This window comes from Anser anser, assembly GCF_964211835.1.
Source record: "Anser anser genome assembly, chromosome: 14".
In the NCBI taxonomy this organism is placed as follows: Eukaryota; Metazoa; Chordata; class Aves; order Anseriformes; family Anatidae; genus Anser; species Anser anser.
In genome coordinates this window covers 19,383,597-19,402,556 of record NC_139735.1, presented here as the reverse complement: position 1 = coordinate 19,402,556, position 18,960 = coordinate 19,383,597, and the positions used below count along the sequence as shown (strand labels likewise).

Genomic DNA, 18,960 nt, shown 5'->3' with positions numbered 1-18,960 from the left:
TCACCCTCTTTTTCTCTACCACCACTCAGTCCAGCTCCTGCATCAGACCTGGACACAGAGAAAGTTAACAGGGTGGGTGTTTGGGTTAGCACAAATTAAAACCTAAGTTACTTAAAATCCAGACAGTCCAGGCCACAAGCAGGTAAGCTGCCCCAGCAGAGCTTGCATGCTACGCTCAGCCCACTCAAGCTGACCTTCCCTCTGAGGGAGCTCTCTGTGTCCTAAATCCAAGACGTGCAGTGACATATGGCTGTTTCCAAAACCTGTCTTCACTTACTCAATCATTGAGGTTTTACAGCTTCACAGGATGTCTCAGAAGCTGTTCTCCCTCCGGTGTTCAGCACCAGCAGCAGACACTTGCTGGGTCTCTGTAACCCCCTGCCTTGTAGCTGTAGCTGGCATTTCGACGCTTGCACCAAGGCACACTGCAGGCACAAGTGGTGGCAGACATGCAAGGCTTCCAGAATCAGTGGTTCAGAAAGCTCTAGGCTGTACATTACAGGTTCCTGAGAAAGCAAAGGCTCTTACTTACTCCCCAGAAGAAGCCTTGTCTAACAGTCTCCTCAGCAAAGGGCAGCCAGCCAAACAGCCACCAAGGAGGTCTCCACAAACCTTGTGAAAATCCTGTTTTTAAAGCCCTTTGCCGTGGCTTACCGCAGCGGTGCGTGGGGCACCCCCAAGTTCTCATCCTGCCACCTCTTGTCACGTACCCTGGTGAGCAAACCCAAGGGAAGGCACCGCTGCCAAGCCACCCGAGAAACAAAACCGCTGCTCGCGTGTCCCTGGGCCGCCCACGCTCAGGGCTCAAACCCCGCTGGGCTCCCTCACTGAGGCCACTCAGGGCGCCCACAGAGGCTGACCCCAGAGCCTCTCCGGCAGCGTGCCACATCCATGCCTCGCTCCTCCTCCGGCTCCCAGGCCCACCGGCTGTGTCATTGCCCTTGTGGCAGAGTTGCTCACTGTGACCGTGCTGCTCAAAGCAGGGGAGTCCGGCCAGCTGCAAGTTGGAAGTGCCCAGCAAAGCCGCCTCCACCGTTTCCCCCCGGTAAAAGGATAAAAGCAGGGCCACGAGCTCAGCTCAGCTTGCACAGCACCCTCAGGGGGCATAAAGCCTCGGTACCCTGCCCAGAAGCTCAGCCGGAGCTGTGGGGGTGCAGTGCTTCTGGGAGAGGCTGCTTGGCCCAAAGCATGTTTTTTCCAGCTGATTTTGGGTTCTGACCATGAGAGGTGTATGTGCTAGGGGTGTCTTCTAGCAGCAGAGGCTCTGGGTAGCCTGATTGTCAGAGACACAGCCCGCACAGGAAATTGTCAGGCTCTCAGCTGCTGTGGCATTCAGCCAGAGCCATCACAGCCTACCCTGACAGACAGAGCGAAGTCCTTTATAGCTGCAATGCCCTAAAACAGCCGAAAGCCATTAACCATGTTTTTCTGACCCTGCATGTTCAGTGGTTAATCCTCCCAGTTGGGGCCTTCACTGTTTGCAGCTCCGGCTCCAGCCTGGAGGCAGGCAGGATTCCCCGTACCTGCCCGCTTCCCAGCGGCTGGCCCTCAAGAAGGCCTTTTCCAAAGCCACCTTCCCGACACGGACACGGCAGAAAGAAAAGAGGTTTGCCTTCCCTAACTCAAGCCAGACACACACTGTGGGGCAGGTGGATTTCTGTTCTGTTTCTCACTCCTGAATGTGAACCCAGCCCATCCCCCAGGCACAGCCCCGGGCGCAGTGGTGCGGGAGGCGTTGCTGAACAACAGCCCCGCTGCCGGCTGACGTCTTGGTGAGGTGAGATGTTAGCGAGAGGGGAAATGGTATTATCCAGCCTGGTCGGTGGATTTGAGCCTGGCTGCTGGAATAGCTTCCTGAACATATTCCTGGAGCAGTGATGGCAAGTACCAAGTGATAAAATAGGCCCCTGGGGAGGCAGCAGAGCTCTGCTGGGCTATTTGCATCCACGCACCGCTCCCAACAATTGCATCTTTCTTTATCTCGGTGAGACTGACACATTTCCATTAGCTCATTTGGCTGCAGCATTCCATCTTGGGGCATTTTTCTATCTGAGAAAGGAGCTGAGAATTGTAACATCTGGGAACCTGCGGAAAGAGGAGGCCGGGAGCGTGGGCACTTCGCTGCGTTCAGCCAAGGGCCTGCCCCTGCCCTTTAGGCAACAGCTCTCTGACCCAAGGTACCTGTGTCCCCCACATCAAACGCAGCAGAAGCAATGATACTTGCAGCCAGCAGCAAGTTTACTAAGCCAAGACGCAACCGAAAGCTCTGATATAATTTCACTGTATGAATGGAAACACGATGTACGTACATTAGTCCCTGTCCTCCCGGCTTTGAAAAGGCAAACAGAGCAAACAGTGACTCACGAGAAGGTTAGTCTTCTCTGTCTGTACAGAGGAAGTACTTCTGGGACCTCATCTTTAGCACAGTCCAATATTCCTCCTTTTGCACTCCGGAGCCCCAACCCCTTTCTCCGATGGCTCGGAGTACTTCAGTATTCGAGTGAGTCCTCAAGCAGGCACAGCCTTGGTTTAATATTTAATGACCAAGGTGACCACGTTTGGAAATTCCAGTCCCTAAGCTTTTAAGACTTGGAGCTCTTAGATGAAAATCTGGATTTCAAAGTTAGAACTACCTCTCCTTGGCTTTGAATACTTGCCCAAAATTCAGAACAGCCCAAAAGCTGATACACTGGTCACAGCCTGCCCAGCCCTGAGCGCCCAGCAAGTGAATAGAAACAAAGACCACACAAACACCCAAGGGAAAAACCTGAGCAGGACCATAAAAATAAACTGCAGGATGCAAACAAAAACAGCCAGCACTGTATGAACCAGGAAATAACCTGAGCTTTTTTCTAATGCCATCCAGTAGGTGCTGAGCCTTGCCACGCTCTGCCTTTCCCAGGCAGTGCCTCCACGCAGCCTTTCCTGCACAAAGAGGGAGAACGACACATCCACTTCCAACGACTTGAGCAAGGACAAGAGAACAAGAGAAAAATGGTGACAGCGAGGGGCAGTTGATACCAAAGCCACGTTCAGGCAGGCTGGTTCCCAGCCCTGCAGTTGCTCAGAGGGTCGCGCAACGCTGCTGCATCATCCTGCTGAGGCTCCTGGCACGCTCGTTAGCATTTGGCAGCTGGAGCATCACTGCGCCATCAACTGAGCCACGGGACGAGCACCCTTACAGCACGGTTCGCATCTCTACTGCGCTGCGAGCGCTCCATGCAAGACACTACCACACCGACCTCGTGCAGCAGAGAAGCATTCCAAGCTTCTTGCACTCCCAACTTTCTAGGAATTGCAAAAGCAGCAAAATGACTTTACCATGCAAATCTCACCAGCCCCTTACACTCTTAATAGCCTTGGAGGATGCTGTCCATCAGGGAAATGAGCCCAGCCCATCACCGGGGAGCACAAAGGTAACGCAGGAGAAGCCCCGTGTGTGATTTCCTTAACTACAGATGAGGCTTCGGGTAGGTAACTGGCTTCCCTCTCGCTGGGCTCCTCACCACATAATGCTTAAAAATAACGAGTATGTGATGGTGTCTGAGTTGACTACATCATCTCTCTGTTAGTGATTTATCTGATTTCCTAAAGAAGTCTTCCCATTGGTCTCACCCTAAAAGAAATCTAATTTCTGTGTGTCAATCCCCCACGTTTCAGCTGGCAAGTCATCGCCAACCCTCCTGCACCAGAAGCTGCATTAAGCAGCTGCTACCTGCACTTTTGCCCCCATTAAGTATCACCCTTTTGATGCTTCAGGGAAGCAGTAAACATTATTACTGAGTGGGATTGTGTGGGACTGGCTTCGCTGCTGAAGGTTGGATTACTTTTATACTTTCATCACCAAACCGCTGGAGTGAAGATTAATCAATGGGGTAATTGCAGAACTCTGAAAGCTGTGTGGCTAACCTCTCCTGTGGGTTTCACAGTCTTGCAGCAAATCCAGCAGGCTCCCACAGCGAGACGCTACCAACACAATGTCACAAAGGAAAAGCCATTAGTGAGCAATTACATTTCAGCAGGATTTCCCCTCTCCACCGAGCCCTAATGAGGATAACCAATTCAAGAGGAACTGCTGCAAGAATGAATGAATAATGAGAGAAAGAGGATGGGAGTTCCTGTAGTCCGGACAGAATAAGAAATCACCCTGTGCAGGCAAAGAAAAACGTATGCTGGAGCTCTGTTCCAAGCGACAGACAGACGTGGAGACTCGCTCACAGTTACAGGAGGAACCAACTGATTTCAAAAGCATCACAGAGGTCCTGGGCCAAGGTCTGAGTTGCTACAGACAGCATACGTGCATGTGCTCACTCCACTCCAAAGCTGAATCAATTCTGGGAAAGACTTTACTGCTGACAACAGCTCACTGCAATGAAATGCCTGACTTACAGGAGGGTTAATACCTCTGTCTTGCCCTCTAGTTCCAGGCATACTGTGCATCAAAAGAAAAGTAATACTACCTTGAAATAAGAACTTCCTTGAAATCAAATTTACCTGAGCAACTTTTTTTTTTTTTTTGCTTTTACCTAGGTGCTCAATTACAACTAGGATATCTTTTCTTCACAGTAATAAAAATACAAGTGGGAAAAAATCTATATACGTGCTATCTTATACATACATCATAATCTCCTACAGATTCTGCCACCTGAAGAAGCGTCTTCCAACCTGCCCTCCTCTGACCGCAGTGCCTGAGACGCAGAGCCCCGTTTCACAAGGCAGCTGGTACAGCACAACCTGCTCCCCTCCTTTAGGGCACCACGATGAGACAATGCAACTCAGCACAAAGCATTTCCTCCCCAAACGGAGAAACACCCTATTACACTTACCTGCGATGGACAACTTGTCTGAAACTGTTAGCGCTCGAGTGAAAAATGGTCAAAGGAGAGGTGAGCAGGCGGGGCGCAGGTATTCAGAGGCCAAGCACGTCCTGTGCTCCTGCTGCGTTGTGCCTCGCTGCAGCTGTGATGGCACGGCCCTCGTGTGCTTCTGGGGAGATTAGCTCTGCACAGCGGGGCCAGGGAAGCCCTGAGCTCACCCCCAGGTCTGCAGCTCGCTCGGCACTCACTGACTGCGCTGGAAGCACGGCCGAAGGGGCAGCAGCCTCTGAGCAGGACCTCCACCTTCCTCCTTCAACCGGGCTGGGTGCGTCTCAGTCGCAGCCATGAAATGGGGCCATCGGGATTTCTTTGTATCTGTGTCTACAAAGTATGGGTAATCTTGTCTCATTAATGACACAGCAAGAAAAAGAAGAGCTTTTCCCCGTTTCTTGTGGAAAGCATCCGGCTGGTTGAGCGTGACTTGGCATCTTTTAGCCACTGTGGTGAAATGTAACCTTGGATAGAGATTTGTCCAGGTGATTCACTTCCAGCAGTGGACTAGTAACCTCAGTTTAATCTTTGTTTAATTCAGGGAAAAAGAAGGAAAAAAAAAAATCAAAGGCTTTTGGGTCAAGGACTAATAAAACAAGGAAGCTAAGACATCAAAACATTATTCAACATTATTTCCCTTTAAAAGAGCACTGAAAAAAATCAAGGCTTTATTTGAATAAATGTTACACAACATTCTTTATCATTTACTTCTCAGCAAATCTTAAAGGATGAATCATATTCTCCTCATTCAAGTCTACAAAATGAAAGAGGCATAGTGACCATTCAATATACAGACAAGAAGGTAGCACGGAGCAAAGCTTAAATATTAAGCAACTAAAGCAAAAAAGTGAAAAGCAATACATTACTGTAATTCTCTATCATTAGAATATCCCTGACAATTTCATTTCAAAATGAAAATCTGGTTTCAAACAAAATGGCTGCAATACTTTCTGTGAAAACAAACGCAAGTACAATTAGCTACCTTGTCTATTTTTATGCTATTTGCTTATATACCCATATTATCCAATGCAGAGACCTGCATCACTCTTGAATGTTTTTGTTTTTCTCTGTATTTCAGCTGCTGTGCACAAGTGCTCATGATGATGAGGAAATAAGAGCACTGGTTAAGAGTCAGATGTCACACAGGCAGGCACTACTGGCTTCTACTTACAACATCAATCAGTTTTCAATCCAATGTGCAATAACCCTGCTATTACAGTCCTGGGCCTTTTTCCTGAGCAGAAACTGTTTTGTGCCATGTTGTTTGGTGGCTTCTCTTTTGTTCGGTTGTGGGTTTTTTTTTGTGTGTTTGTGTGTGTGTGTGTGTGTGTGTGTGTGTATTAAAATGTTATTTAATAGGCCAAGACCCTTGTACATTATGAATACAATTGGGATCTAGCGACTAGAGGGTGAAAGGCTAGCACATACTCTATACCAAACTGCTTCCCCTTTCACCAAATCAGACATCTTCATTTTTCTAAATTCTAGTTAAATCTCAGGCCACAAACAGGACCAAAGCACTGATCCTCTGACCGGTGAAAAGGAAGAGCACTGTAAAATATTAATCTAAAATTTTAAAAAGTCATATTTTATTATGAAAAACGGTACAATTTGAACCTACTGCATAGCATTATACAGCTATTTGTTAACAAGCAGGCAGTAAGTATTCAATTTCCAGCTTTATAAATAAATTACCTCTTAAAAAAAGGAATTGAGCAAACACTAAGCATGACCTGGCTCAGTGTGTGTGCATCATTGATACGCCTTTCCTGGATCTGGATGACTGTCCTCACCTCTCACTTCCCTCTTCCCCGACTGCTTAACAAGTTTAAACCCATTGCCAACACCAAAGCCAAGCAATGGAGTTGTCCTCACTTCGAATTCAGTGTTACTTAATTCAGGCGCCATACTTGAAGGCTGTGAAACTGTCTTTGTGCTGATACAGATGCCTCTCGGAAAGGTATCTCTCTTTTTAAATGATCTGGATAAAGACACTATTTTCTCCAATTGAATCAGGATGCTAAGGAAGAAGAGTTTAATACAAGTCTTTTCAGTTCTCTAGAAACAAAAATTTGTCTTTGAGTAGATTATGTGCACATTTTCACTTCTTCAAAACAAATATTTTCGCAGGTTATATAATAAATCCCCAGTTAAGAACATTGTAATAAATGACACTGCTGAGAAAGTGTGCACACAATGTCAAATAGTGACAAATAAATTAATATTTAATAACTCAGTATTTCAGCAGCGTGTCCAGCATTCACAAGCTCCACTGAAGTAAGTCTTAGCAAACACCTTTTTGGGGAGGGGAATAAAATGGATAAAACCCACTGGGTTTAGTTTTGTTTGTTTGTTTTTGATTTACAGCTATTCAAACAAGTCAATGTAACTGAGATCAACAACCATCAGAAACACTAATAAAACCTTTGCTCTACTGGTTACCTATCTGAAAAATATCTTTGTCAAAAGGAAAAATTAACCCATGATTAGAAATAGAAATGCCATTCAATTTAATCTCTCTCCATTCACGACTCCCATCTTCTTATAGTATCATAAGCAAAACGCTACTCTCTGTTGTAGCCCTTCTTAACATTTTTTGCAATCCTCAATTCCCTAAGTGTTACAATAGCATAAATAAAATGCAACCATATTCACACAGAAGGAGCTTTCCCATAATACAGAGATACATGGAGTTTGTGGTCACTGTCCTTTCCATCACCTCTACGGGAAACATTGGTCTCATATAGCAGGACTGTTCATATTTTACAATACAATTGGTTTTGGACATGCTTTTGATCACAGGTCACAGCTCTGCTAACACCTGCACTAAATACTAACTAAGCCTCATAGAATGGAAAATTGCAATGCTAAAGTTAAGAATTAAAATAAAAGTTCAAAAGTTACAGTCAACTTCCCAGGCAATTGGCTCCATCACTGGCACCTATCAAAACATACAAACGCGACTGTCACATTACAAAAAAAAACAGTTATTTGCAGTGATTCTTCATACTAATAATTCAAGTGGTTCCTTGCATGTAAGTGTCTTATAGTCTTCAATAATTTCATGCGTCATTTATTGCAAAAAAGTTTTATAAAATATTTCCTAACATCTTTTTAAATTTTAAAGAAAATGTACATTAGGTACAGGTGCCCTAACTGGGTGCAAGGGGGTGCTTTAACATATTTACCCGCCTTTCCCCTTCAAAAAATGTTTACTACTTGGTGAAGATTTCAGAGGAAAAATAGGACAATTCAGTCTCAGATTTCTTTCAGTCCTGATGAGCTGGTGCTCTTCGTGGCAGTGTAGTGAGGTTCCATAAAAACAGCAGTTGACTAGTGTCTCTGAGCTGAAAAGGGGAGAGAAAGGGAAAACAGTTAAAAGCCTTCCAGAATATATTGCAAAAGTAGGTAAATAAAATCTGAGGTGGCCAGAGAAGTTACCGGTTCGCCTGCTCAGTTTTGTGCCTTGTGTGCAGAAGACAAAAAAATATATTTACGTTATCATAAGACATACACAAGTGAACAAACTCCTCAGTTGACCGGAGTTTTAAGAGAAGCTACCGTACCAGTCTATTACGTCTCACCCCATTTCAGCATCAAGAGAGAACTTGTATTTTTAAAGACATTTCGAGGTTGTTAACAAGGGAAGGAAATTAATACACAAAAGCTATACAACGATGTATAGTTGACAGAATAAAACTAAAACTGACGCTGTAATGGCAGTCTGAATGTGAGACCTCAGGAATGCATGGGAGCACGAAAGAATAAAGCTGCTCACCGTGTTGCTTATGTTCTCCCACTTGCTCCACAGAACTCAAACGAAGTGATAAGGCAGGAGAAACAGTCCAAGTAACAGCTTCTGCATGAGACCACCGACTGTTCAGGGCAGTAGAGAATTAATACAGTCTGCACTGACTTGCCACTTTTGTAGTGTGGAGAAAACACATCTCTAAAATAATAATATTGAAGTTGAAAGAGGCCTCTTAGAGGTATTCTGGTCCAACCCCTTTGTTCAAAAAACCCACAGGAGAACAAAAGAGGTTCCAACAGGACCCAGCCCGCCGTGTTGGCTCCTTTTACCACTATGTTGAGCTTCAGACTGCTGGAGCTATTTTAGATGTATATGCACATTTTGCAGTACTGGCAATGGCATTCTGAATAATCCAGCTGAGACTCATACCATGGATGAGAAAATTCTAAGGTTCTTTCTGAATAAACAACTCTCCCAAATAATATCCAAAAGAAATACATATAAAATGAGAAGCAAAAGAGAAGAATTCATGAAAACAGACCTTACTCTAGAGGAGGCAGGGAAAATACAGGAGATAAATGTGGAATTTGTCAACTGCTCAGTTACTCCTTATGCCACAAAGGGACAACAGAGAACACATTGTATACAATGAGATAGAACTCAAATAGGAATAAAATTTTGGGAAAGCTGATACAGAAAAAACAAGGACTAATTACAAAATGTAACTGGGCCAGGCAAAGATGCACCTAGGTGCTATACTTTGACAGCAAACATGTAGGCATTCATTTTAATACCCAATAGATCCTCATTTGGGTATGATACTCAGAACTGATACAGAATTAAACCTATTTTAAGTGTGTTCCACTCCGAGATGCATGAAATAAACCTGCAGAGCCATTCTGTAAAGAGAAGGATGCCAGACAAAGTCCCCCCATATTCAACAGGACTTCTGCTGGTGCAGAGAACTAAACACCGCAGTGTCCCAGGCTGCAAAACAACCAATACTGAGCCTTAAAGCATACAGCCAATACGAAATTCTCCAAAATAAGATTAACGTTAAATTAGTACCATGTATCCATGAAGTCTTGAAAAAGAAGCTTTTACAGTATGTCAGAGAACCAAATGCTACTGAGAAATATCAAAAATCCTACAAAAAGTTGGATGACAGTCCAGCCAGTATGCCCAAGCGCCTGTGCTCCCCAGCTCCAGCCTAAGGGACGTAACTCCTAGCCCACAAATGTCTGTGATCTATGAAGGGACAAGGCAAGACAGGAATCTGGTTATCTGAGCGAGCATACAACTACAGCTACGTCTAAGGAAACAAACAGCTAACTTTACAGCGGTCTTTCCTCCTTCTGAGGACAGACAGTTTTGGTTTTGACACTTCATCTACCAACCTAGCGATCAATGTGGTTGCAATGCTTTTCAGATCCACACGTGACAAAGCCTCCTGTGTACTACCACCAAATCTCAGCTTACAGAAACCAAAATCATTGCATATCCACTATCTAATCCCAGATTAGATAGGTGCAATCCTAGATTGCACCTTTTTACATTACTATATTAAAGTAAAAATCATGACTTCTTCATGTAAACCGAGCTCTGTTTACAGCAACTGTAGATTCTCCTCACTGCCCCATTTTCTCTCCGTCTCAAGAGATACAAGGCACATGCACACGGCCACATCAAATCCAAGCAGTAAGTACATACTTGGACTAGAAGTCCCAACATTGTTGAGTATTTGCTTGGCTTTAAACACATGCTTTGTATTTCCTAATGGACTTAGGCACGCACTTCAAGTTAAGCATGCATGTTAAGTGTTTCCCTAAATACAGGTTCTCCCTCAGATCTGGGGTTGGAAAGAACAAGGGAAAAAAAGATAAAAGAAAACAGGCTTCATTTTCCTAGAACAGTGGCTCGCTAACTACAGTCCATATGTCAACCAAGTTTTCCACCAAGGTCTTCCTGCTCATGTTTTCAATTCTTTTCCTTGATTTAGCTATTAAACTTCCTTTTAAAGAGACTAAAAAGTTACTAACTTCTTTCCTAATATTACTTTTACACATCAGCAGTGCCTATAATCATAGACAGCAGATGAACTGCCACAAGGTAGTTCTTACTAAGATGTGATCCACATAACAACAGTGTTTGAGGATGGCTGGTTTTAGACAAAATCTTATTTTTTAATTAGTCTTTTTTACCTTTACATTATGCCTGCCGCATTATTTGATCTGATCACTTAATGCAAGTCTTAAGAGAAACAGCGTGGTTGTTTTCAAGAACATGCACGTACATCCTGACATCAGGGCAGGTCAGGGGGAACAGCTATATCAGAAGTGTTCAGATAGAAGAGGGAAATAAAATAACCAGCAGCTCACCACCTCTGGCCCAGCCAGTACCTCCTGGCAAACGTGCCCTTCCCTTAAGGAAGGGGAGGGAGCAGACAGCCCTGCCCCGGCCACCGACAGCTCCCAAGCCCCCACCTGAATCCACAGCAGGCTGTCAGACACCGCAAGGGAGCAGCAGGACTCAGGCTGATGTAAAACGCTGTCAGTCGTTGAGATCTATGGTAGACAAAATCTGGTCAATGGAAGTAGAGAATTTCTGATGTTTTAAAGAGGAAAAAATAAAGTAACCTCCTTGTCCGTCTGAATTCTTACTGAGTAGACTACTTTTGCTCTCCAGAAAACACCATACCATGAAAAGATGCTAAAAAAAATCTGATACTAACTTTATGTGCTTAAGCTAGACCTTACCAGCAGAGTTTACACCTTCACAGGAAATAACACATCATTTTGCAAACAAACTAGCAGACAGCAAAACAAAGTGTCAACACCAGCAATGTACGTGTGCAAACACTGTACTGCACATGGAGGACTTTGGTGCTCAAAGCTGGAGCAATACTCCGAAATTGTGCTGCACGAAGTAACTCCCTAAAGTTAAAATTGAAGCAATTGGTTATAGTTCATGGTGACTGTGACCTTTTCTATATTTTGGAGTTAAAAAAAAAAAAAAAAGCAAACTTAGGGCACTGTCTACTCAAAATCAATGGCATTTTACACCCAGTTTGTAATGAAGCCTGTGAAAAACCAGATTTACTGAAAAACTAAAAAACCACATTTACTGAAAACCACATTTACTGAAAAAGGAAAGCAAACGTGACAGCTAGGCAGACGACTTGCCATTGCAGCCATACAGCTGGTAGTCAAAGCCAATTAATAACCACTCTCTTCCATGTCTTAGATTTGTCTTGATTTCTAAAACGGGAAAAACAGCAGCTATTCCTCTCCCTTTTAGAACATGAAGCAGATGAGACACCAGTTTTCCTTTCCAGGTAAAAACCATAAAGATGAAATTGCATCTTCCTTTGGCTTTGTGTCTTCACGTAAAACTGTGCACAGTTGTGTACACCTCATTAGCAATGGTCAAACTACCCAGCATTTCTTTACTATAGTAATTAAAGTCACTTAACAGAAAAGCAGATGACTCTCAGTTGTAGAGTATATTGGAGTCTCTCTGTATGCTGCTTCACTTTATTATAAGTATTCTAACAACTATCCCCATTTGGCTCCTCACAGCCTATAAACTGAAATTCAGAGCCTTTCTGGCAGTAGCAATACAATCTTTGTGGAAAAGATTATAGTATGGAGGAAACCTGAGACAACAAAAGGTGAAAGAGCAATGGACCAGCTGCTCACAAGCCTATTATGATTAGGAACCAAAGATCCAGGGAAAAAAAGTTGATGAAATACTCTCTTGAAATCAATAAACCTAACTATTGCAGTCTGCTATTCTAATACATACTAAACATACACTTGTTACCTGCATGTTTAGGAAAATTCATGAATACAGAATATTTTGAGATGGAGCCTTTGTCTTGTTGCCGTTATGCGGGTGCTAAGAGTACTGCGTGTGGATTTCGCAGACCAGCGAGGAATAACTGTGGCTGGGATTGCTGTAAGGTACATAAACTGACTAGGGGATGTCTGGTCAAAGGGGCTGTCCAGTCAAAGCTACTTTTATCTGGATCAATAGCAGTGTTTTGTATACAAAAGGTTTCGGGCAGGAATGAATTAAATAAGTCTCCTTGGATTTAGTGACTGAAAAATGACCCCCCACACTTGCAGTTTCTTCTCTTAGTACCCCACCAGCTATATTGTAGAGGAACCTCTCTCGTCCTCAGGGTTTCCCTGTGGCACACCGTGCATGTGCTGGCAATGCAGGGAGCAAAGGTACAAAGAGCCAAGGTGCCACAGAGCACCAAGCAGCCCCAGCTCCTCAGAGCGAGCTGCCATGCAGGCCGCCTGCCGCAGCGTTCCCCGGCCCTGGTGGGTGCAGCAAGCCGCCCGTCCCATCAACCGCTCGGTCCCTGTGTTCATTCACTTCCCTGTATCAGCTGTGGCCTGTAGATCAGCAACAGAGTAACCCCATCCCCCCCGTGACAGGCGGCATGCCCAGCAGTCCGGCCTGAAGTCGCTTCATCCAGCTGCTGGAGTCTGCGGAGCCACCACGAAAACCACCGGCAGTGAGAAATGTGTGTCAGGACAAGCACGGGCACAGCTGGTGGCCTCGTGCTGCTGATGTTGCCCAAGTCTGCCCTGCTGCACCCCGTTTTACACAGTCGCTTTCCTGGGAGTTATGGCTGAAATACGGACTTTTAATATGAAATTTTTCACAAGGCCGATGCATTCACTAATGGCCAGAGAGCAGCACTGCTTTTGAAAGTGTTTGTTTTGCTCTTCAAAGGAAAAGCAGAGAAACAATAGGCCAGCCAGCAAGGAGAAAAGGCAGCCGGGAAGGACAAGGAGAATAAAAATAGCAGCATCTCCCATCAAAAACTTCAAAGGAAAAGATACTTAGTTCTTTAAGCAGATCGATCCAAATTTTAAATAGTTACAGTAACATAAACAAGTTCATCGGCTTGCTAGCACTGTCTACACACAAAACTCTGTAACAGAAGAAAGGGCAAAAGTTATTTAACTGCAACAAATTCAAACTTCGACTTACAAAGTCAAAGTTATGAAGGCATGAAGAGTAAAAATAGGCTTCTCTTCCAGGTAATGGATTACTAAAAGAAAGCAGAACTGTCATACTCCCATACGGGCTAAGATGATTTTCAGCAACTGGGCCTTAACTATAAGGCAAACCAAGAGCAACAACCCATTCTTCAGTTTATGTGCCTAATTCTCTGAAATAGCACAGTACCAAGAATTTCTAAAAACCTGCCAAAGCCAGCTTTTGTATGTAAACCGATCAGAAGAGATTAGGTCCCTAAAGCCCTCAACGCCTGAAAAATCTCAAGGTAAGTGTTGTTTTTTCCTTACAATAATCAAATATTGCTAATGCAATACTACAACCAAGAATATTCAATGCTCAAAACCTTCAGCTATGATTTTAACAGCAACATATACAGGAAAAAGCAAAACAAAAGAACAAAAAACTTCCCTTTTTCTCATAGAGAAATATAGGTAAACAGTTTGTGTGGGTGGAAAAGGTTATGGGAGGCAAAGGTCAGGGGGAGTGATTTTTCTTTTATACTTGCACCATGTGTTTTAAAATTCTGAACCACTGCAGCAGTGCAATTAAATATTAGTGTTTCTAAAGCCAAACAAAAAAATCCTAAATGATACTAAATAAATAAATAAAGGATGCAAAACTAGTATTTAAGTAAAAATTTGCCTGGAATTGTACCTGCTTGCTTTACTGACAAAGCAGGTACCTTCTTCCTCTTTGCGCACCTGCTAAAACACAGACAGGCAAGGCCATCAGGGCAGAGCCTGCCACCAGAATTATGCTACGTTTCCATCACTGAGTCTCTTGCTGATGGTAACAAGCTGGTGGGAACACAGCCTGCCTTCTAAATCTCAAAAGCATAGTACATGGCTGGCACATGTAAGAATATTTTTTATTCATATTGTATACCTGACATCAGAACCATTAGTAAGCAAACATGAAAGCTGACCTAGATGTTAAAAAAAAAAAAAACAACTCATTTAAGGTTGGCATATGATATAAATAATGTCATCCAAACACGATTTTGCATAGTAGAGTCCCCTTGGCAGCAATAGAGTGCAGTTCAGGAGCTTATACCAAGTGAGAGTCCTGCACAACTGAGAACAGGACACACAGGGCAGATAATTCCCTTATCCGCGTGTTTCTGCAAAGATTCTCTTTCTTAAATCCGAGTTGTTAATTACAAAACTACAGAAAACAAAGCTATGACAGGGCCACGATAGGTCATCGATTCTATCCCATACCCAAACACAGGATTAATTTAACTAACCCACTCCTGACAGAGGTTAGCCTAACCTATTGTTTCTAAAAGCTTGTAATAATGGAAGCTATGCAACTCTCCTGACAACATCCAGGATTTCACTGCCGTAACTGGAACAAATATTCTAGTGTCTAATCTTAACTCCCTGTCTTGTGATTTTAACTACTAGTTATTGTCCTAGTTGCAATTAAACAGAAATGTATTTCCCTTTTGTCTCTGCACCTGTCCATCAGGTATTCACAGACTTCCAATATCCTCAGTTCCATCAGCCCTTTATTCCTTCTCTGCCAAAATCGTTGGCATAGAAACTGCATTATGGTTGTTCAAAATGTGCATGGTCCTGGTTTTGAAAATAACTTCCCAAATGTAGCCCAGACAAATTCCATAGAGCCATTTGTCTTCATACAGTGGAAGAGCAGAGCCTGAATTTAAATTTGGAACAGGGGATCCTGATTTGTTCCCTGCTCCAACATACACCTGCAGCCTGTTTTGTCAATATTATTATCCCTTTGGACCACGGGTAGGTAGGTAAGAAGTTTTTAGCACTGTGCATATGAAAACTACCTGAGAGGGTGATGTAGAAGACCCTGTATTATCAATTACATTATTTTCCATGCTGCTGCTTACCCTACTCCACACCAAGAACACACTGATGCTTTTTCTTGAAAAAATACATACGTACATGGAGCCATGGATCCGAGTTCCCTTCCACAAGCAGTAACTGGCAGTGAGCCAGCCAGCGCTGCAGGTCCAACCCTGAGAGTTATCCCCAGCTGCTGGATCTGATGCCAACAAAACTGTGCAGGGAAAAAGCACAACACCATGGACAGCAAAGCGGTGTCTCCACAGCCAAGCCTGGGAATTGCTGTTTTTCCTTGCATTCACAGAAGGGCAAGTGTGTCACAATTTGATTTTATATAAATATACACGCATATATATATATATAATATTCAGATAAATATATATAAAGCTAACATATATATATAATGCTTATATATATATATAAAGCTAAATTACAGTATGGATCAGTATACATATATGAGGTATTACTGAAGAAAACCTGAAACATAAGAGTAACTCACAGGATAACTACGAGCTACCACTAGGATCTAACAACTAAAAAACGATCTCCAGAGAGATTTCTGATTTAGAGTATGGCAGTCACTCTTCCCTAAGAGTTTTGCAAAACCCCATCTAAATCACTATAAACAGTTCTTACCACCGATGTCAAAGAAAGATGAGTTCGAACAAGAACAGGTGCAAAAAAATGCTGGTAAAGATGAGCAGGGAACAAAAAAAACATCCTACAAGCGGATCTTATTTTGTCCAGTGACATGGCCACATTCTATAAATACACTTACAGCATAACACCACACTAAGGGAACTATTTAAACTAAAATACCAAGTTGTCACAGAGAACAGCAACTGAGGTATTATACCCATTGAGTAGGAACTTGGCATTCCGACTGTCAAGGCCATGAAGCAGAGGTTCTTCCCACTACAGATTAATAATTTGAAGCTGAATACTTGGATCCATATCTCACAAGCCTGGATCTAATGCCTTAGACACCTTGACAGCTACTACAAAAGCTGTGATACTGCAGGCCTCTACCCACCCTGCTGCTAAATGTGGCTGATCCCTCATCACCACAGCCATGACAGAAGCCTTAAGGCATTTATGCAAGTAGGCCTCTGTTGGTATTGATAGCTTACTTTTATCTATAGGGATAATTGTACCATATTATTGCCAAGTATAACCTGTGTATATCTCCAAAAGGTATCCTACTAGATCCTCTTTGAAAAAAAAAAAAATCCCCTCAGTAAACCAACTTCACATAAGCATAGCCTCACCTGACAAAATCTGGTAACAAGCCAATCCATTTCCCCAAGCTTTAATTAAATTCTAGATGAGGTTAAGTCTGAACAGTTGGCCAGTTGGCCATGGGGCAAGGACACACATCACTATTTTTTTTTTCCTGTAACTTCTCTCAAATGAGAACTATTCCCTCCTACTGCTCTTGCAGAGTAACATACTAGTCTCAATGCTATTCTCCTAGTTCTCCTTACAGTATCACATCTAACTCAATCTACCAAGTTCCTCTCTTTTCCTTCAGCTTCCCTATGACCTTTCTATTTATAGACTTAAAAAGTAAACTGAAAATAAGAACGGAAAGACAAATCATCTAAGCCTTTAACCGCTGTAAGTTCTGTGCTGTAAGACCCCTTTCAAGTTTGTTTCTGAATAATACACCAACACTTCTACCAAATGGCTTATGGCAAAAAATAGTCAACTACCCTTTTAGTCATAAAGCTCAGTGTACTTTTCTTCCAGTTCACACTCTTCACACATCTACAAATTAGCGTACAGTGATCCCATTGTACTGGCTGAATTTGCTTGTTTTTGTAGGAATTTATTAGAATACAATTACAAGAAAGAGAAGAACTGAAGCGGCCATCATCGATTGTTGGCTTCTTTCTTTGAGGAGCTCTTCAGCCAAGACGACTGCTCTGTTTGTGTACTTCACAGAACGTGCCTGAGGACAGATGATACTGCTACTGAGGACAAGCTACTTGGATTTAACTTTCAAAAACCATGTTTGCATTATACACTAACAACTTCAGCAAACACTTATAGATGACAGGAACTGCCATTAGCTTCAAGACTTGGGAAAGTTAACCAGTTAACTTCAGAAGAGTTAACGAGAAACAAGTCCAGAAGTGAAAAAAGCAACTCATCACTTCCATTGATAGTTTTTCAACCTAATCACACTTTGAAGCTTCTCTCTCACTCTCAAAAAAATATTTTACAACATGCTGAGAAAAAAAGTCTTCTCAACTTTGCACATTTGACTTAAATTAAACCCACCCTCAATGTCCCTGCTAGTGAGGTAGATGTCAGTTCTGTAGGTTTCAAACTAAAGATAACACTAAGAGGAAAAAAGTGGTATAATCAGAGATAATTATCTAATTTAAGTGTCAACATAAAATTACAACTCTGATTAGAAAAATAACAAATATTTGTTCAATTTCCTGTTGAACTCCAGAGAAACAAGCATTTCACATTTGCTCCCAGCTTTACTCTTGAAACGATCAAACTTCCAAACACCCCAAAGAAATCTTTGTGTTTTGACATAACTACTCTCTCGCAAAACATTTTATCTGAAACTAAAGATTTTCAAAGGAATAGTAGGCTTCTGTTAAAGACTCGTTACTACCTATCACATTTTTTCTCCAAATTGAAATACCATGCATATACAACAACTGTGCTGAGGATTTTCCTTAATTCTAAAAGGCATCATCTGCAATTCATTATATTAAGCTTATATAAAACTAACAGTCAGCCTTTATACGGCCGTTTGTGTTCGTAATGCACAGCCTGCTTGCAACAGTTGCACGGCTTAATTACACAGATGCACTATGCTGGCACCATACAGGCATGCTCCTGTCATTAGTTATTTGATAAGTCATTTAAACTGTCAAGCTAATTCAGAGATAGTAGAAAGAACAGCAGTCCACACTCAGATTGCAGGCATTGCTGGGATCAGGTAGGCATGTAAGAAAGCAGCTTTTTGCAGTTTAAAGCTAAGACAAAGCCTAGTGCTGTGTAAATCTTCAAAGCTAATCTATACGCAGCATACATGCTGCTATAATCAAGGTGACACTGTCAGAACCAGACTTTGCATTAAGCCCAACATTTTCTCCATTATTAACTATTATGTCTAGAGTTTTGGCTACTTCAGAGAGAAAAGAAAGATCATGGACCCATAAATAGGATATTTTCAACGTAAGGTAGCATGGTGTTGTGAAGAAAAAAATACTCTGGTGGTTTTGAAACCTGTTAAGTCTGAGGCAATGATGTACTGCACATTTAGTATACACTATAAAACTTAGGAAAGACTTCTTAAAAAGACTGACCGCCTACAAAACTCAAACTCATTAAACGCCTTTCATAAAGTTCATTTGAACATAAAGCAATCAAAAGAAACCCCCTCAAACTTCATGCTCTTCAATCTTAGCAGTGAACACCTGATCAAACTTCAACTACGTATGCTCTAGTACTACGCTAA

The 18,960-nt window shown here is 42.7% G+C and overlaps 1 protein-coding gene and 1 long non-coding RNA gene across 6 annotated transcripts in view; one reads left to right on the top strand and one right to left on the bottom strand.

Moving 5' to 3' along the window:
• The first annotated feature begins 54 nt into the window (after nucleotides 1-54).
• Nucleotides 55-7,194, top strand: LOC310881197. Its single transcript, XR_014572197.1, has 2 exons — nucleotides 55-3,470; nucleotides 4,636-7,194. It is a non-coding gene; the product is annotated as an uncharacterized lncRNA (long non-coding RNA).
• PWWP2A (PWWP domain containing 2A) overlaps nucleotides 5,498-18,960 on the bottom strand; it is a 30,592-nt gene continuing 17,129 nt past the window's right edge. For 2 of the 5 annotated variants that reach the window (XR_014572193.1, XR_014572194.1), the window contains exons 3-4: nucleotides 8,647-11,183; nucleotides 5,498-8,215 (exon numbers count right to left, since the gene is read on the bottom strand). Coding sequence is in view for 1 of the 5 variants with exons in the window: in XM_083798118.1 (XP_083654244.1) it covers nucleotides 8,202-8,215 (14 nt within the window). In the remaining 4 variants the exon portion in view is untranslated. The remainder of the gene's footprint in view (nucleotides 8,216-8,646; nucleotides 11,184-18,960) is intronic. The other 3 variants (XM_083798117.1, XM_083798118.1, XR_014572195.1) reach the window with 2 other exon arrangements.